This window comes from Melanaphis sacchari, unplaced genomic scaffold (assembly GCF_002803265.2).
Source record: "Melanaphis sacchari strain LSU unplaced genomic scaffold, SCAv2.0 Contig47_pilon_pilon, whole genome shotgun sequence".
Taxonomy (NCBI): Eukaryota; Metazoa; Arthropoda; class Insecta; order Hemiptera; family Aphididae; genus Melanaphis; species Melanaphis sacchari.
The window spans coordinates 568,693-590,798 of NW_020271320.1; the positions used below are offsets into that span (position 1 = coordinate 568,693).

At 26.5% G+C, this 22,106-nt stretch overlaps 1 protein-coding gene across 7 annotated transcripts in view; it reads left to right on the plus strand.

Moving 5' to 3' along the window:
* The window catches only part of LOC112598357 (probable nuclear hormone receptor HR38), a 72,554-nt gene that overhangs the window by 26,859 nt on the left and 23,589 nt on the right, over nucleotides 1-22,106 (plus strand). For 3 of the 7 annotated variants that reach the window (XM_025344785.1, XM_025344787.1, XM_025344786.1), the window contains exon 2: nucleotides 6,480-6,565. In XM_025344785.1, the coding sequence (XP_025200570.1) occupies nucleotides 6,545-6,565 (21 nt within the window). In that variant the 5' untranslated portion in view covers nucleotides 6,480-6,544. Of the gene's footprint in view, nucleotides 1-3,587; nucleotides 3,672-6,479; nucleotides 6,566-22,106 lie in introns of those variants that run through there. The other 4 variants (XM_025344788.1, XM_025344784.1, XM_025344782.1 and 1 more) reach the window with 3 other exon arrangements.

A 22,106-nucleotide genomic window follows, 5' to 3' on the forward strand; every position in this document is an offset into this window, starting at 1 on the left:
TAGAAGTTTCATCGTTTGATAAAGTTTTTGAATCTTGACAAATTCGGGCATGTAGCTTATGATGTGGTTTATTTTGAAGCTTCTTACAAACAAAAAGGCAAAAATATGTTTCTGACATAATTTTAGGAAACCACATTAATAACCATGGACTATAGAAATTTGATAGATCTTAATAAATTTATAAAGTAATATACATTTATACATATATACATTCACCTACGATAACAAAATTAATCTATAAATACTAATTAGGTTAGACTATAATTATAAATTAATTTGTAAAATTTTACAGGTAGATACCTATTTATCGATCATATTTTTACTGAAATCAATCAAATAAATATGACGAAAATAATTTATTTAAATTTATAACCTTAATAATATAAACTGATAATAAAGTTATCTTTTCCTATCGTATTATAAATCTTTGAAAAAGTTTTTGATTCATAAAATCCTAATAGTTTAAAAATATTTTCTTTTTAAAGAAATCAATTTAAGCTAATTTTATCTATTAAATAAATACACAACAATATTCTATATATTAACGTATAAAATATAATATATAACTAAGCGCTCTCGTTAGCAATAAAAAAAAATATAATATATAATACAGAAAAATTAATAACGTCCAAAACAATATATTTATTACCTATGATTAATAATAAATAATTTTTGCATTAATAAATGTAATGTAGGTACTCATTTACACATTTTTCTTATTATTTTTTAAAACATTAAATTTAAAAAAATTGCTCAACCGAGAAAAATTTAATCTTGTTTTTGATAATAATGTCGTTTTTAAGGTCAATTACTAATTAAAAAGCCCATAAACCGTTTTTATTTATTTCGAAAAATTTTAGTGAAATACTCATATCAATCACAACTTAAACACAAAAACAAAATGCTACTCATAAAAAAAACCCATACAAAATAATATGTTAAAAACAGATAACTCATTACGCGCTCATCGTTCAATTCTCCGAAGATATTTCATGGAAAGCCGCAGCTTTATTTGTTATCGATTTTAATCACTTATATTTTTTTATAACTGAACAGCGGATCGTGTCAATACCTTGTTAGAAGAGGATTAGAGGTGGTGTTAATTTAATTGATTTAGAGTTATTGTAGAAGTTTATGAAAAAAATGCATACACTTAAAATGTTTCAATACTTGAATTTTTTTAATTTCTTCATATTTTAGTTATGTTGAAAATATGAATTTCATAATGTTATGTACCTACAATTAGTTATGAATTCTGACATATAATAGAATTTTTACCTATGAAAAATTAAAACGTACATGACGATCGCGGTTAATAATTACCAACTACAATAATTGTAATGATAACAAATTAAGAATATATTATTAAGTATATGCCGTTGAAAGCGGTTACTTGCTCACCACGGACGATGAAATTATAATAGGTATATAATCACAATATAAAATATTTCGAAATAGTGCAGCACAAAATATTAAATCTTTTGAGGCAAAATATTCCTTTGTAACTCATGAACAGATTAAAAAATAAGGGAGAAATCAAGTAACCTCTGTACAATAGGAGGCGTCAAGAGTACTTAATTACCGAGTAAGTCGCTATAATGTATATAATAAACAAAAATTTAATGATAAATCATTGTAATCGATAAAAAATTCTTAGCAAAGACGATCTGCCACTTTATAATGTTACTAAAAATAGTTGCTTTATGATATAACTATATTATTAATTATAATAATCTATTTTACTATTAGGCATACGGTAGGTTGAATTAATTTTTGTCAAAAACATTACGTTTATTATATTATTAATATTTAATTATTATATTATTATATATTTATATAATATATTATTGTTGTTAAATTTTGAGTAAATACACTAACTTACTATTGAACGGTGTGATTAGGTACGTGATATAAATAAGCAATAGCATAAAATCAATCATGATTGTTTTAAAAAAGTAATTCATCCTCACGAAAAACATTTTTGAATAACAACAAAATAACTAAATTTCATTTTCTTAGTTTAAAAACTGATTTTATCCATGTTTGAATTTAGTCTCTACAAAAAAAATTATAGTGTTATACATTTTTTGAATCTATTATAAATTACGAATAAAAAACCAAGTATTTAATATTCAAATAAAAATAGATTTTATCCTAGACTGGTTTTGCGTAAATATACCCGTTTTTTTCAACTAGTGCTGGGAAATGTTATTCACTTTTTACCACCCAAAGTACAATTATTAGACATGTTTTCGCATCAGAACAGATATTCCAGTCGTTTAAAACATTTTTTCACCATAAAAAATGTCTTTGAACAGAAAACGAAGTTCCACGCCGTTGTATTATGAAACCAATACGTTTTTGGCTTAGCTCGGGATCTAAAAAAGACAAGAGTCTCATAAACACACAAATTGAAAACAGTGACAATACTTCACCGCAGCGACTACTCGCGTACACACGCCTACCCGCCGGGCCCGCGAAGTCTCGAGTCCGGTGCGCCTGAAAAAGAGTACCTTCACGTCGCCGCTGCAGGATCGCGAGCTAGGACGAGAACGGAACAAGTTCGTCGTGCGACGATTACTCGCGAGATCAGGAAAAAAAAATTGACAGATTACGCCAAAATCTTACGCACGGCTCTGCATATACCGTCGTCCAATGCTTCATATAGCTTTGTATATTTCCAACGCCATTATCGTTCGGTCCGGGGTCGCGGTCGACGTACGACCGCGGTATATACGTTTACGACTTCACTATCATTTTATTGTCGTTATGACCATTACACACAGACTACTTCACCAGCTCACGATGCCGTACGACACCCGTACGGTCTGAAACCCGAGAAGCGCGCATGTCAAAACAACAGTTTATAATGATAATAATATCATAATATATATAATATATAATAACAATAACAACAATACCAGTGCACCTTATATTGTATTATTATAATAATATGCTCTCGTTTGTGTGTGTGTGTGTGTGTGTGTGTGTGTGTGCGCGCGTTTTTATGTATCCTCGGGGAGACGCCCGCCGGTTCCGCCCCCGTCGCGATTTCGGGCCGTAATAAGGGTCGTCCGCCTGCCCGCCGTCCTAGTCAAAGGGTCCGGGGACCGACACGACGCGTGCACACGAAAAACGGTCGCACGTCGCCGAACGCCGTCGCGGCCATCGCCGCTGTCGGTACGCGATATTAGAAATAGCGCGTATTAATAATCGTAACATCATTTTGTCGCACTCGAACCGTCGCAGCGGACGCGTCGACGCGCACGTACGATAACAATAATAATAATAATTATAATAATATCGTTATTATATAATAACACACCGTTTCGACGTTATTCGAATAACCGTGCGCGCCTCCCGTTCCTGTCGCGATTCCGGAAGAACTCTCGTCGAGCACCTTCCTGAAATCTCTGGAGCACGCGCCCGACGCTCGCACACACGACGATAAGTCGTCCCGTTTACGTACGTTTTCTATTCTCGTTCGCCAGCGCAAACGTCTCGTCGCCGATGACCGCCGGCGACGACCAATACTCGTCGCAGTTGTTAGACCGCTGCCCAGCGTTTGTAGAGACGACATTATTATCGTTAGTACTATTATAAAACGCCGGAAACCATTGTTTCGGACGGAATTAATATACCACCCGATATGCTGTCGTCTTACAGAAAAGGTTAGTGAGTGTACCTAGTATGTATTATTATCATTATGGCACGCGGACATCCGGCGCGTTTAAATGCGATTTCGGCGTATAATATTATAATAACGATTGTCATATTGAATCGCGTAAATGGACCTAAAATAATAAAATACAATACTTTGTATTATACTATAATATTATCGGTATTTTACACATAAACGAGTCGTGTAAACCTCATCCTGATAAATTGCAGTTTAATGTATTAGAGTTCGGCCGACGCGAATTGCCGGAAATCTTTGTACATTCTTCAACGTTGAGGACCCATATTTAAATCGTAAAATGTATATTCAGATCACTCGTGAATCGCGATCCGAACTTTCAAGAATATTTTTTTTAACTAATCACAAAGTCTGGTTAATTCAACACATTTCGCATATCATCAAATAATATTATATGTTCATAAATATTTTAAGTGTGAACAAATATTTTCAAAACTAAAATGTCTAATAGCAAACTTAGATCTTTGAACAATAGATTTAATGGAGAGAGAGAGAGAGAAATAGAGCAATGGTAGATAAGTTTTACTAGTGATTACATAAATACTATTTAAGTTTTAGATCTTGAACATTATTAAATGTTGTAATATTTGGTTAATATAAAAATTAATTAAATATATTAAAAGATGACATTATTGATACGTTTTAGGATAATTTGGTAAGGTTAGGTATAAAAAAAAAAAACTATTATTTTTAAAATAATTTATAATTAGTCAGTTAAACTTCTTTTTAAGTTTATATTATGAAGTGTCCAAACTCTTTAAAAATTATTTATCCAAGTATCAAGAGCTTCCAAATAAACACTAAGTATACCTAAATACCTATATTATGTATCTTTAATATGTATAATATATTCATTATCCAATCAATTATTATACATTATTCGGTGTTCTGCGGATAAAAATTTCGTATTTACTCTGATAATTTTAATTGTAATCTGATAATTTCGGTATAAAACGATCAATGTGCCGAATACTTAAAATAGTGCAATACTATATTGAATATAATTCTAGAAGCAAAAACTAAATTAAATTTATTTGAAATAGAATTATTTATAATATTACTATTTAATTATTAATCATAAAATTAAAAAATTATTTTTATATTTAGTTAAAATTTAAAAATTAAATATAATTATTTATTAGAACAAATTTAATTTGGACACAACTTGCAGAATTTCAAAATTTTCTTTTGGCATTACATTTATATTTATTTGCAATATTGGCATTTAATTAAGATAGACTACATTTTTATAGAATCCTAATTACCAGAAAAAATATAGTGCATTATAATTATATTTTATGCAAATGTTTTTCTTGTGGCTAAAACTTCTAAAATATCTACTATGTGTGTGTATTTCATCAAATAACAATAATCAACGATAATTATTTTACCAAATTATTTACTTGAACTACTCATTTGTAAATAAGTATGTAAAAATTACCCGGATAATTTACAAAATAAACGTTTTATTAATATAGGTGGTGTTCATCTTTCCCAGATAATGTATGCATTAGCAGTCTTTCATATATTACCTGTAACATGTACATTTATACACGACAGGCGCTCTCAGCATAAACGTTTCTCATAATTCTTCTTCTCGTGTCTCTATAGTGTTATTTATTTTTATAATTATTATTTTATTTTTTTTTTTTTTTGGTACGAACACGCAAAAATCCGGTGGCAATTTCAACGAAATTTTTTCCACGGATGTGTCTCGTGAGAACATTCCTCACGAGATGTCTACAAACTTAGTATACTATGTACAGCAAACAGATATTATACAGTGCACAAACACACACACACACACATATTATATCTATAATACCAACTATGTATTAAACGCGCACATAAATGTTTAGTAATCCCCCACCCTTACCCACTCTTATGTATCTAGTTTGCTTGAACTAGCGTAATAATTTGTAGTTATAATAGCCGAGAAGTTTCATAAAACATAACAAAAATATAATATTAATAAGTTATTATGATAATTGATAACAATATGTTCACAGAAGACTAAAGTTTCCCAAGGGATTTCAAAAGGAAATTTTTTTCATTCTTGCCAAAATGCAAACATCTTTTATTTTCATTTTTCACTAAAAAAATATATTTAACCATCACTGGCATATTTATAGACAGTGGTGTATTAAATATGACAGACCCAGTTATACGATGAAGTAGCGCATCTTTTACATTAACATTTAACATAGATACAATTATATAAGGTGGTAAGTTAGGATAATGTAGTCCCCCACAATGCCATAAATAAACTTCTCCTAAAAAATTTTAAAATTTTAATAAATAAATTGGTTTATTATAAGACTTAAACTACACAAAATTTTACTTTAGACTCTCATTTTTTATAAATATGCATTTTATTTTATTTTTACGATAATTGAAACGTATAGTAAAATTTGTACTTGGTATTTTGAGCCTTAAGCATCACTTAATAAAAATCCCATTATAAAAATCAAAATCAAAACTTTTATATAATAATAAAATATTAATTGATAGTTGGCGAATAAAAATATATTTAAATATGTACTAATTATTGGTTAGTTGATGAAAATGCGCGTGGAACACTTAAACCGATCTCAAGACTTAATAAATACGAATGATTAACTCCATAATATTATTGAATAATTAAAATATATTAATAATTTGGACTAATATTACATAATATTATGTGTATTTATGTACTCGTATTATAATATATTCATACATACAAACATCTGCACGTTATAACTAGACTACGATTTAATTGTTTGTATTCAATATGTTTCAGGAAAAGAAGATACTTCAAACGAAGTATACCATTCTACTGGTCCATCATACCCAAGTCCATCAAGTATGCTTCTATTCCAGACACAGGTTAGATATAAAATAATATCAATCATTAAATGATTAGACTCTCACTGCATTTTTTCAGCCTAATAAAACTTCCGACAACATTTTGTTCCCACGTGACACGTAATGATTATTATTGTTTATTCGCAAACGATTCACGTCGAATCTATCGATTGTACGTAGTATTTTACTCAAACAAGGGTATTATGTTTTAAAAATATATTTACATCAATTACATAAGTCTACAACATATTAATATACCATATTTTTTTTTTTTTAAATACCATAACTTGAAGGAAAAAATTATTATTGTATTATATATATACTGCAGCTATAACTATATATTATACCTACTAGTTATATGTGTCAACTTACGTGTAGGTACTTCTAATTATTCTCCAGTCATGGTTGTATATCTAAATTTAAATTTGGTTAAGCTATGGTTAGTTTAGCGTATAGGAAAAAAACATTTTAATGTACGCTGCCAATCACGCCGCTCAAAAGTTTATGATGAATTTATGTCGAGGACAGCTTCAAGCGATTGCTCTAGCGATATACATTATAAAATAACATATTAATTAAAAACTGTTAAAATTAAATTCAAATATATATTTCAATTTAACCTTGTAATTACTTATACATGAGTTGGATAAATATTTAATTTTAATTGAATTGTCATTTGCTATAAAAATCATATAGGTAATATTTGGAATGAAAATATAATTTATTCGATAATTCGTTATACTGTTTATAATACTGGAATTATTGAAATGTTTATAAAATCAACAGCAAAAAGATCAAATTTTTTAAATTTGATACGATGTTTTTAAGTTATCTTCATGTTCAACCATATCAAATACGATCTAATAACATAGTTGGACATTTTCTCCCTAATTTAATGACGTTTCAGCGACATTTTCTACTAGACTTGACATATTTTATCATACTTTGTACAATATCTATAATATCCTAACTATATATTATTATGTATTATACCAAAATGGATGTGTAAAAAATTGTTACTTGCTCGGAGTGAGTTTTAATATAACAAGTTAACAGGTATACTCAATCCTATAACAGCTCAATCAAACGAGAGACGTTGTCCATCTTCAGTAATAGATATTGGCATAAAAGGTTTTTAACTTTGAACCATAAATAAGAAAAAAATCTCCAAGATTCTTATAATTTATTAACTAATTATTTTACGATCGTAAAAGAGTTTTAATAATATTTCATATAAAATGTGCTCAACTATCGAAAATAAAGCATTATAAAAATAATCATATCTACTACAACATATTATTAAAGATTTCATGTACTCTAAAAAGTATACATTTTTTTTCGCCTTACGACTTATACAAATACACCTAGTAAGAAATTTTATTAATAATAAGACTTTCTTAAAAATCAAAATATTAAAGTTTAATTTATTTTAATATTCTAAAAAATAGATTAATAGTATTATTCTGTACCATTGTTATACTTGTAATAGGTAATTAACTATAATTACAAATTACAATAAATAATCATTTTATTTTTTAAATTTTTGCCAATAATTTATGATACAACTTATTGGATATGATACAATTTTCAAAATATTTCGTGCTATTTATGAATATCTAATATTTTTTTTATTACCTAGTTGATTATTGTCTATTGAATAATATTTTTGTTTGTGAACAAAAATCTTGATAATTTAATACAAAGTTTTTCATAAGTTTGATCTTACCTAGTTAAAACAAAACATCTAAATATTTTTTCACACATTTTTTTTATAATCATTTTAAAGTTCAAATGTCTGTGAAATTCTTCGCAATTTGTAATGGAAGTGTTTAAATTAGTTCGTTATTAAATATTCATAAAATTTTTAATTTTAATTTCAAATAATTGAAAACGTAATACGAGAGTCATCATAAGTATTATTACTGGAATTTAAAAAAAACTGGTAGCGAAAAATAACATGCATTACTTATGAATAATAATTATTAAGTTCAAATTTAGATGATATTTGATATCCAAATGTATAGTTATAAATTATATTCGCACAATATTTGTTAATTTGTTATTATGCAAAAAATGTAGAGACTTGAAACATTTCACTTTTAGTTTGAATAATCTTAGAAATATTTAAATTTATTTTAAACTATTTACCTAATAAAAGAACTATACACTCCAATCTATAATGCGTATTGGAGAGATGAAATTAACTTGTACAGTTAATAACTAAGGGTCTTGTTAAATAAAATAATGTTATAATTGTGCGATTGAATTTAAAAAAAAAAATAGTTAAGCTTACAGTAGGTATATATAAATATATATACATAAATAATAGAAATAGAAATTATTAATTATACTACAAATATAATTTAATAAGATATAAGAAATATAAGCAGACAAACTGTCTTCTCTCATTAGTATCATTTTTTATGCATTTAAATTCAAGTTTAATACATACTGACTATGATTTTCATAATATAAAGTACATTCAATATCTCATATTTAGTAAAATAACAACTTCAGTTGTTTGTATTAAAATTTTCAGAATAATATTCTGTTTTGAAATATCAGATAAAAAAAAAATATGTTGTAGCTAAGAAAAAATAAAAATAAAAAAATAATTAAAATAAAATTATTTATTTTTTTATCAAGATTATAAATGTAACTCAAAAACAAATAACTATAAAAATTTGAAATGTTCACCAATATATATTTTTTTTTTATATTATCATTTCCTGTTATCGAAAAAAATTTCAAAATATTCCGCCTATTTTTGAGCTATTTGTAGATATTTTTATATCCATTTTTTTTTTTTTTTTTTTATAAATTTTGAATTAAAAATTATTTGTTAATTAGAATTGCTAAGAAATTTAATACAAGACCCCATAAAAATTATTCTTATATCTCTATAAAAATAATTAAAATACACAAGTCCAATTTTTATTTTATACTCGTATTTATTTGAAAGTTGAATTTTTTTCTAAATTCGCCAATATTGCAAAAAGTTGCAAGCTACTTTTTAATTGAAAATTCATTTTTCTTTTTGTATCTAAATGTTGAAAATTTAATACAAGGACTCTTTAGAAGTAGTTCATATTGAAACCATAAAATCTAATATATATATATATATATAAAGGGTTATTTTTATAGACATTTTAAGTTCCATTTTGATGAAATAAATTATTTAAACTTTATTTAACAATATGTTAACTGTTTTACTTTAATTTCATAAAAACATTTGTAAGCTTTTATATATATTTTTTTTTTTATTAATTTTAATATATGCGATAACATTTTTAGTTTATTTTAAAATATTATCTATTTATAAGTGTTCTATATTTTATAGGTAAGTTTTATGGTATTTACAAAAATATGTTATTAAATTAAGAGTTATACAAATTTATATAGTATACTATAAATATATATAATTATTATAATAATTAAATACTAACAATTTAATAAATGCATTATTTCCGAAAAATAATATATCAATACTTACTATAATACTAAAAGTAAAATAAATATTCATAATAACTATATCAAATAAACGTATCGCTTATTGAAGCTATATTTATATAGATTGATAGATCATTTCCACTCAGAATCGTTTTACGTATACAATGATAGATCATTAAGTTCAAATTTAATACACCTAAAATAATTATTACTCACTCGACATCTAACGTACTGCAGAGTAGTAACTGCTTATTTAACTTCTTTTTTTAAATTCAGTTTATAAAAATCTTACAAACACTTTAATTTTTGGGCTCAAAAGTCCATGATAAAACTATAAACTGAAATTTTTAAGCCTATTATCATTAGGTAACAATATTATTATTGAATTATACAATTTTGTCTCTCTGTTATAATATATCAATATATTATTCATTATTTCGATTGCGCATTACTGCATTAGTATAGGTACTTATATTATAGTCATTCGATTACAAATTGTTTGTTTATCACACGCAATATAATCTGTCAGTAGATTTTAAATATCCATTTTCTTTCAATATAAACTAATTTAAATATCCTAACATTTATTTAAAAATCAAAATTATTCATAACAAATAGTATTAATATTGTAGTAGGTTAAAACATAATATATAACACAATATTATCTTTGTTAAATATTTTTTTCAGCTTTAAATTTTAAATAGGTGTACTCGTATTATACCTATATGTGTATTTGCATATTAAAATTATCATTTGGTCTATTTCTCGTTAATAGATCAATGACTATCCAAAACTCGGTAGTGGACCACATTATAATCCATTGTCGGTAGTATTAATTTAGTTTTGAAAATGATTATATTTTTTTTATTTTAAAAACGGTAAAACAGAAAGTAATTTACTCGCAATCGTTTTTTAAACTATTTTCGTAATATCGCAAAGACACTGGCAAGTTTATTATAATATTTCTTTAAATCCAATATATACGACACACGTATTGTGGCAAACAACCGGTCTACATATAGATGAATAATCTATTAAAATTCAATTTTTTTTTTAAAGCCTCTTTGATAAATTCTAGAAAATCTGGAATTTAAATTTTCAATCCTTTGATAAATAAACTAAACTACATTTATCAAAAATAAAAATCAACGAAATAATAATCAAACAAAAATCAACATCTTTAATATTAATAGTTATAATTGTTATGAATATTACATAAAAAATACAATTACTGTCTATTATATTATTACATTATATGATTAAATATTATACTATAGCTAGTATTATTGTATACCTACGTATTATAAATTCAAAGACAATACATGATTTACTTCAACCTACTTAATATTTATATATTATACATTATATCGAGACATGTCAATTTGATTTTATACCCATGCTTATCTAAAGAATGCTTTATAATGATATGACGACCAGAAATCATTAAAAATTTTAAACAGTTATATTGTTTGTTATCGCCAGGACCAATCGTCCAATAATGGTAGTATATTTTATTGACGATTATGCATACATAATTCTCCATAATATACTATACATCATTCAAACGCAATTATCAATCATCGATATTGTATTAATAATACGTCACGATGTACTGATACGTACTACACTACTATATTATGTTATATCGAACAACAAAGCACTTTATGGTCATATGCACATCATAGGTACGACTAGAACGAGTACTAATTTTAAATTTACTATAAAATTGGAATCGTAGACACAATATCATTAATATATTATACAATTTACCAATAATACTACAGCCTATAATATGTCGGCAGTCTTTACAGTCGTAGTATAAAAATAAGAATAAGATAAAATATTTTGTGAGACCTTATAATACTTTTATGTAATCGTCAACTGCAGTATAAATGGGTTGTACCTACCGATACAGTTGTGTATGATATTATACGTACATAATTTACGAATTATATAGTTATTGAGACCAAAATCGCGTTATCGTGATGTTTATGTGAAATTCTTGACAAAAATCGGTTAAAACATTGAAAAAGTAAACAGTTATAACATCTCGTAGAGTTTATTATAATTTATAACTAAACAAAATCTCTAATAACTGAAAAATCCTTCTCGGTATTTCAAATTATAAGTTTCTGTTCGATTTCAATCCTTACAGATGAATAATAATATAATGTTATTAAATAGGTTATAGCCTCAGTCCACAATAAATTATTATCCATTGATCATACGTCATAATAAATAATAATACTTCATTTTTGAGTCGTAGGTGTATGTATCATATTTATAACAGTCACCACTACTGCAATAGGTACTAAACTATAAATATAAATAAGCATAATATATAACTTCAACTCACGCTATTTACATACAGTATTATAATGATTATTACATAGCCACACTTTATACACTTCAAACCCCAGCAGTACGTTCTGAGTTTAATAATAATAACAATATTATATAACAAAAGCGAACAATACAATATTAGTATAAAATTAATAGTCCTTTGTCGGTATGGCCGTGTAAAAACACACACACACATACACGCATAAAAACACACACATACATATTATAAATATATATATTATATTATAATACCTACGAGTGAGTCGCGGGTATTTTTGGACGTGTGGGGGTGTAGGATTTGATACGGACGAGCTGTTTTCCGAGTCGCTGACATTTAGGTATGAACAAAACGCTTCTTCGCAAGACAACTCCCCTCCCCCCAGTGTACGCGCAAGTACCTTCAACACCACCACCGTCGCCACCGACGAACCCTGTACGCCTCGCTCGTATATAATATTATAACTTCACGCACCGAATCACACAACTTGCTTAATATGTTAGTTTTGCAAATTTCGCCGCCAGTCCATTCGTCGACTGCCACACTCGATATTTAAAAAACCCAAACCGTTTTGCGCCTCGAAATTATGTACACACGCGTGTACAACATATTATTATAAGTATAGCATACAAATACTGAAGTGCACACCAATAAACTCACTCGTTATATATTATGTGTATATTACAGACTAAAATCAAAAATGGATAGCCTTTTACATTTGCTTAACAAACAAGGACGGAGGATTAAGAGAAATCCAAATTTAACATTGGAAATTGGAGAAAGGGGATATTTTGTTTTGGTATGCTAATTATACAAATTTTGCAAATTTTCAATTTATTTTAATTCAATAACTATAATATGACTAAACGAGTGTACTAAGATCATTATGTGATAAAATATTGACCTTGGCAGTGTTATAATATATTATAGGTATGAAATATAATTAACTGATTTTTCCAATTTATTAAAAAAAAATAGCTGGACTCGAATCCCCCGACAATAATATATAATATATAATTTATTATTATATTATAACTCATAGTGTCGAGTGTCATAAACCTCCCCCCGTCCACTCACCATTTCTCGGGGTAGTTGGTTTATAAGTGCAATTTTTTAATAGGAATATGGATCAACTCATATCGGTGTACATATGTATAGATATATTATACTTTACATGATATCACTGGCCTAATTAAGGGGGAAGGGAATATACTCCTTTGAACTGCAATAAAATGTAATATAAAGTATCGATGAGCGCGTCCCTATTACGAGTATATATTCCATAGGTCACATAATGTAACTTAAAAGTCAAAATGTATAATTTTACACGGATTATTGGTTTATATTGTTACAATATATTATAATATAATATGTGCACTTTGTCCGGGTCATTGAAGTATTTTATACCTGTATGAGACCAGACATCCCAATTGAAAAAAATACAAGTTACACGCCACTTATATTACATACCTACACAATTTTATATGTATATTGTATACATTTATTACAAATTTTCGTTCACTCGAAGCCCTAAGGTATAGTGGGCAATATATATAAATAAAATAATACAATGATGCGTATGAACATTTTCAGACAACTTTATGTCGAACTCGTTAAATATTATATAGAAAGTACCTAAACAATAATATTTCTATACTTGAACAATGAAAACGTAAAATCGATACTTATAAAAAAAAAAAAAATGCTATGTATGTAATAACTACATGGTCACGATTTTGAAAATTTCTCCGGAAATATGGAGTATCTGAATATTAATTAAATAACACAAATGAAAATCCTTATATATTATTGTTTAATAACTTATAACTGAAATATGTACTGTTATTATTAGTATTTCGTACTGGTATTACCGGCTTAAGTAGTTAAATATACTATTTAAGTAAAAAAATTTCAATTTTATCATTTCTATCATAATAGTTTTTATAAGCAAGTAAATCTTTAGATTTTAATCAACAATTTGTATCTGATTATGATATAATCAGTTATGTATTATGGTGATTTACAAATAAAAAAAATCCAGTTCGTATTATCATGGATATAGGTATAACAACTCTTTACTATTAGATTCGTTAAACATAATCTAACTGATTAAATAAATTTATTTTTTTTTTTTTTTTTGCGAACACGAGATATTATTATATTAACCACAAACCAAGAATTCTAATCCACCACTAGGTAAACATAATGTATAATATGATAATTGATAAATGCGAAATACATTATATGTAAATATAATTTATATGTATATATTATATAATATGTATACAGATTACGTGTTATGCAGTATTGTATTATTATTATATTATTAGTATCATAAGTACTGTTCGACGACAGACAATTTATGTTTATAACATAAATAACATTTTATACATTTCTAGTAGATATCTTCTATACATATTTTAAACCTCATAGAATAATATATTAAACTTGCATCGTAGTCAACGCGGCGTTACGTGATATTACGCGTTCATATTATTATTTTTAAATCAGGCGAGAATAATATTTTATCGTCAATAAATGAGACAATCGAATCGATTTCACTTTCTACGACACAAGTCTACAAATATCAATATGGACACGTACATAGAAAACATTTACGGTGGGTAATTAGGAAGATTAGGATATAATAAGTATGTATCCTCGAAACCAAAAAATAAAAGATTCAACATAGGTAAGTATAGCCAAACTATAAAATTAAAGCACAACTTGAGTTTTCGGAGAGTGTTTGTAGAACACTAAATCGGCTGTTTTATGCCAGTGCTATTATGTGTACTTTTTTTTGCATTTTTAATATTCGACAGTGCAAAACTACATAGAACCGTTATATCTGTATACAGCTGATCGCTATATAGTTCAGATTTGTTTTTTCAGTGAACGTGAGTTTGTGACTAAATTTTGTGCAATATCCATGTACATTTGCATATATTTATTTTTACTGGTCGTCTGTCTCATACTCTCATACACAATATTTTGATTATATGTTTTATAGATATGCACAATAAGTTTCATAACGTAGTCCATAAAAAACACGGTTTTTTTTTATGAATATTTTTGCATATTTCGACATTTTTGAGCGCTCACAGTTTTATGAACATCGTAGGTACCGTTTCGGACATGTATTTGTGGCGTCTCCACTATATCTTACGATATAAATTTCTAGTCTTATTCCGCTAAGGTGGAACAAAAATACATATCTAATGTCTATTATTTTTTAATTTACATTTTTATCCACTTAAATTTTATATACATTTTTAACATTGATTTCAATCTGGTTTGTTATTACTTATTAGTAATTCATACCATAATATGAGCTACATATAGCTGGTAGTCGATTAAAAAATATGTATTGAAACAATCACAATTTATATTTAAAATATTCTCTATTTATATTTAAAATTAGAATCCATCACATTAATGACCGTACGCTAACCAAAACCCACAAACCCATTGAAATCTTCGGCGGCGATAACAATGTACTACTAATTCAATATTTGATTTCAGCTTTATTATATGTTATAATATATTATGTACCCATACAATTTTGTTTTATTTTATTCGATACCTAGTTTAGGGTTGTCGATCCGTTGCCTCGTAAACGATCAATAATACAATAAAAATACATTAACAGTAAACTACCAGAAATTTAATAATTAATAGATATTAGTAGGTACAGCAGTAGCTCTCTGAATCGTTCTGAATGCGAATTTCTTCTTGTGTAATACGCGTATAGTACTTTGTTAATATAAAAAGTTTTAATTAAACATTTTTTTATTTTTTTATTTTATCAGTCCTACCTAACTTAATCCAATAAGATAATATTTAATATTACTTATATTAATATTTATGTTGAAAGAAAAAAATTCTAGTCGTGTCACTGAAAAACGATTTAATATGATATTCTAATATATATAATTTATGTATAAATTAGTGAGTAAATAAAGCGGTTCTCGATTCTTTCTACGGACCGATTTAAGTAATCATTAATAAAGTAACGAAAACCGTGTAATTTAGTGTTTTCTTGCGCATTAACGTGGTAAACCACGATAAGTCCACGACCCTGTAATGTTGGTATTAATATATATATATATATTATATTACATTATGGGTGCATTACGTAGGGGTGATAGTCGACGCGACTGCAGAAACTTCGATATTCTATAATATTATCGTGTAATTATAATTTATAAGCACAGTTGGACAGCTATGGCCGTATGGGTAACACCCATTATATATGTTATTAGTATAGTCTAAAACTTCAAACCTAACCGGGTTGACAGTCAAAATATTTTCTTCGTTTTATTTTTCTCCAATGATCATCAAATATACTATTACGTACTATACTGCAATACTACATAATATCATAATAAACGGCGTACAGATGCGTAAATAGTGTATATGCGCGTATTGTTGATGTAGATACAAAATATTCTCAAAAAAATAAAAACAGGTTTGTGTAATACACAACTGCGTTTCGTCGACACCTGTAGTCCATAATATTATTATTTTAAATTCATACGATTGGGTGGAGGGTGAGTTGCGGCGGACAGACGTCATAGACATATAAATATATTATATTCGTTATTGTCTCCCTGAGTTCATCTCGGCTCAAGATTGTTATACATATTATTGTGTTGTTACATTATATACCTGTCCAAATGTTGTTATCTAAATACTCGCATACGTTTACAAGCGACGACAGTATATAATACAATTAATATACATACGTACATATATTATAATTTATAAACGCAGGGTTTGAAGAAATATAGTATTGCTTGTAGTATAAGCCTTATACGGCGTGTATGTCATTGTTGTCTAAAACAGATGCAATGTACTTCTTGATGGTATGATTTAAGAAATATACTCTTTTGATTTCGTACGACCGAAACTGACGGCAAATGAATATTTTGGGCTACAATTTAATGTGCAAATTCAATGTAGTTTTTTACGATTATACAGAAATATTCTTAGAAATCACACTGCAGTTTTTATAACGTAATTTTTTTCAATTCCAAAAAAAAACTTTATTCTTGTTTGCTAAAATAACCCCTTTAAAGTTCAATTTACTTTCTGTGTCCATTTTCAATTTAATAAAAACTTTTTGCAACACTTTTAACGTCTCAGAAAGTATCTTATAAAAAAAAATTACACACAAACATCCATACATATACCTATACACACTTATACACATTGTTAAACGAATGTTTTTAACGTTCACTCTGCAGATTTTAAAATATCATACCAAATTCAGAACTCATTGTTCAAAGAGTGTTCAGAAAGTTTTTCTCGTATACATCATGCATATTATATATATATATATGCATTCCGTCGAAGAAATGAAAAATATATTAGATAAAGATCTGTTTCTTTGATATACTTCCAATGTATAATATTCTAATAAAATATTTTCAAACAGTCAAATTGCATAATGTAGCTGCTATCATACAAAATCCTCATATCCAAGGCCGGAGTAAATGAAAATCAAGGAAGAACTAAGCAACAGACCCCCACACAGGTTAAGTTAGGATTTTTTAATATTCTTATATGCAATCTAACAGTTGGTTAACTGTTAGTGAATTGTCTACGAACACTATGAAAATTGATTCTTACCAACTTAATTTTTCATTATATATTTATGTAAAAATTAACTTTTTCAATTAAATAATTGAAAAATTATTATTTATTCAACCGACAATATTTTCCTATCCATTTTACACAGATTTTTAATGCTTTTAATGCTTAAAAATCGATACGCAGATATAAACAATAACTAATATCAATATTATTTTTATAATAAATATGTATATACCCATATATTGACTAACCTAACTTAACATATAACAACTATATTAATAACATAGAAATTAAAATCACAATTGGAATACAGAATATAGTACACATTACACAATTAATTATCCATGATATTTTTAAAATTTAATTTATCGTAAAATAAATGTAAAAAAAAATATATAAAAATATCATGTAATAATTCAAAATATATACATTGTATAAACATATTATGCAGTGTGTTTTTTTTTTCACAAGCTTTGTTTCGCCATGATTAGTGTATACAATTTGTATATTGTGTTACCTATTATTTTAACAATTTAAGATAAACTTTCTTTAGGTACCTTGTGCACGTGTAATGAATGAAGTTAATATTCCTAAGTAGAGTAGGTAATAGCTAATAAGTATGTTGTAATTTAATTACCTGAATCCGCAGATAAACTCTGTTAACTATACTTGATCGATGTAATTTAATTTGATTTTTGTGCGTTTGTACGCGTAGATCAGTTGTTGATGTGTATGGATACTTGTATCAGGACGCGATTGTTTAGCACAAGTATCTATACATGACGTTTCATCCTTGCTATTCAATATCATATGTTCGTGGTTGATTGCTGTGATTACCGCGGTGATGTCGTAGTTTTATGCGTGCGTTTTAACACATAATACTAATATGTAATATCAATAAAACGATTTCGCGATAAATTAAATTTTGTTTGCAATACGCGTACATAGATATACAATATACATATCTATTATTATTTTTTTTACTAATCGAACGTTTATTGCGATTTTCCAGAACGTCGTTAGCGTAGCAAAAAAAAAAAAATAAAACTGTATTATACATATTGGCAGAAAGCTCGGTTTTCATTAATATGAAATATATTCTTCCATGAATTGCATGGTATAAAAGCAATAATGGTTTATAATAATACGTATAATATATATATATATATATATATATATATTAAATATTATTATACAACCATTAAACCATTAACACGAGTATTTAAATAATCATTGTTTTTGCATTTCTATCCGCGTTGGATTTCGATTACAGTTCTCATGTACATAAAATTTATAATCAAAATAGTGTGTTTATTTTTTTTTTTTTTTGCATTATTATTGTAAGCGCGGTCGCTATTTATGTACCAATTAATTATTCTCTTATTCGCCACCCTAACGACCAATAAAAACCATTATTTTTAAAATATTTTATTATTATACGATGTAGCTAAAGCTGAAATTATAATATAGGTGAGTACTTATTAATACAATATACAAGAATGGACGTATCAAAACTACAAAGCGGTATACCTATAATCGAAACTAAATATATACGATGCGTATGCGGTGTGTACAGTTTGCACAGAGTTGGGCGATAACGTTTTTACCCGTTTTTTGTATTTTACACGCTCTCTGTATGATATAATCATAGCGGTGTGCCGATGTAGGTATCTGATCTTGATGTCCAGGATACGAGCATAAATTATTATTCACGATAAATTTGCGAATGCGTAAAGTGGTAATAATACATAATATTGTAATAACTCTCTATGAAATATTGAAAAAGTTGCGTCTCAATAACGGATAATTCTTCGCGAAATGTTTAATATTAATATTTAAATTTATATTAGAAACTCTGTCGACGACCGCTATGACGCGTCTATATTATATTATAATAATATATACATGCGTGTTTAGTGAAAACGATATAGACATTTATTTCAAATAATAAATTACAATTATTATATTATGGGTGATGTGTATACGATAGGATTGTATTTGTGTAGACAATTTCATATAAAAGTGCTACCACAAGCCTGCTTGCCTCCGTTTTTTTTTCCATTAATATTGCTAATTTATTCAAATTCTGATTTTCGGAACTATTAAATAAGTACCTAAATTTAAATGGATTCCAATTTTTAGATTTTTCATGATATTTATAGTATTCTGTAGCGATATAATCTTCTTTTTTTATTTTTTTTAACCAACCTTTTTCACTGTAACTAAATTTTTGAACATTTCTGAGTTATTTGAACTCGTGCACCTACTTAGGATAAATATTAGCATTTAAAAATATATAAAATATATTATTATGTAATATTGGATTAAGTATTTGTTATTAACTAATATTTATACTAAGACAGTTTTGACAAACTACAAAATGTTGATGGATTAATATTAATTAATTAGTACAGTTTTCAAATAATTTTAACCCACATAATCTTGAAACCAGTATAATCATGATCCTATTAATTATTTGTATACAAAACTAAATTAATCATAAACATTTTCAATAAAATCAATTCCAAAAACCATAATTTGAATAAATTATAACAGGGCAAAATGAAGATGAGCATGCTTTGTGAATCACTTTGCATATTATGTTGTAAGGGTAGTTAAAATTCACAATTATAATGCATTATTTATTTATCATTATACATATACATACATAAATATATTATTATTTACACCAAGTTATGGACGAAATACAACAACGATTACTTTAAAGCGTTTCGCTGATGCTGCTTATAACTTTATTCGGTACCATAACAAACGTGTTAACAATCATGTTATGCGATAATACATTACAACTTTGACACCTCAAATTTGAAGGGAACTAAAGACTATTCGAGTTGTCAACTTATCAAAACTGAAAAAAACTTCAAAATATTTATTTATATACATATACCGATATTTAATATACTTATATACCTAATAAAATTAGCTAATTTGACATTTATCACGTAATATCTTCACAAAATAAGAAAACATCGATACAAACTAACGTTTTGAGTATTAAATTTGAAAAAGGAACATTTTATTTAAAAATTTTCAGAAAAACAATCTTTATTAATGTTTATATTTTTTATTAAGTACATTTTTTTTTTTTTTAACTACAGTAGTATACCCTAATGTTTTTAAAGCATAAAAATTACTAACCTAACTCATTAATAATTTACATTTTTTTCAGAAGTTTTTTCTACAATTATTACTATGCAAAAACTTTTAACCTATGTTTTGTCATTTGTTCAAATAAAAAAAAAGATCACTACAACAAGTAACACGTTGACATCATTGTGCTACGTGTATTGAATTCACAACTATAAAAAAATAAAAATGTAAGGTATTACAATTATCATTAATATAAAATATTGATTAATTGTTAAAAGCTATAGGTTAGGTTTGTTTTTATGTTATTAAATTTTATGAACTTAAAATATTAGTCCTTAATATTATTTTTATATAAAATGTAAACAGATAAAACAATGTACAGCATAATAGCACTTATTATACTTGGACATTCTTTATAAATTATAATAATTTTCAAATTATTGCATAGCTCCAAATATATGTACCTATTTTCTTAATCTATCAACATTTAACATAAAAAATTATCCTTATAATAATTATATTTTATTAAACCAGTAACTTACTTCTCTATGACTTTCAATGTATGTACATTAATTATTAATATTAAAAAAATATATATTTCATTAACAATTTCCAGTTATAACTAACTGGTTTTCATATGAAATAAATAATATTTGTCTCATCATAGTTAACAAGAAACTTTTAAAAATAATAAATAATCCCAAATATATTTGAATATAATCTTAAAATCAAAATTTTTTTATTCATTATTATACAAGGAAAAATATTGGTAGCATGCTTAGTATAGCTATAAAAATTTCTTACGAACTCGCGTCTGTTTGTCTCTATAGAAATTAAATTCTTAAAATATGTATTGCAATGAAACAATTATTTATATTTTATATTTTTGTGGAATTTCTGACTTTTGGTTATTTTCTAAATACTTAATGTATTTCTATAATTTTATAAAAAATTCATAACGTAAAACATACAATTCAAATCAATATGAAAATCGTAATGAAAATTTTTAATTTCAATTTCTGTTTTAAATAACCGTTACGTATCTCTATAAATTGGTCATAGATT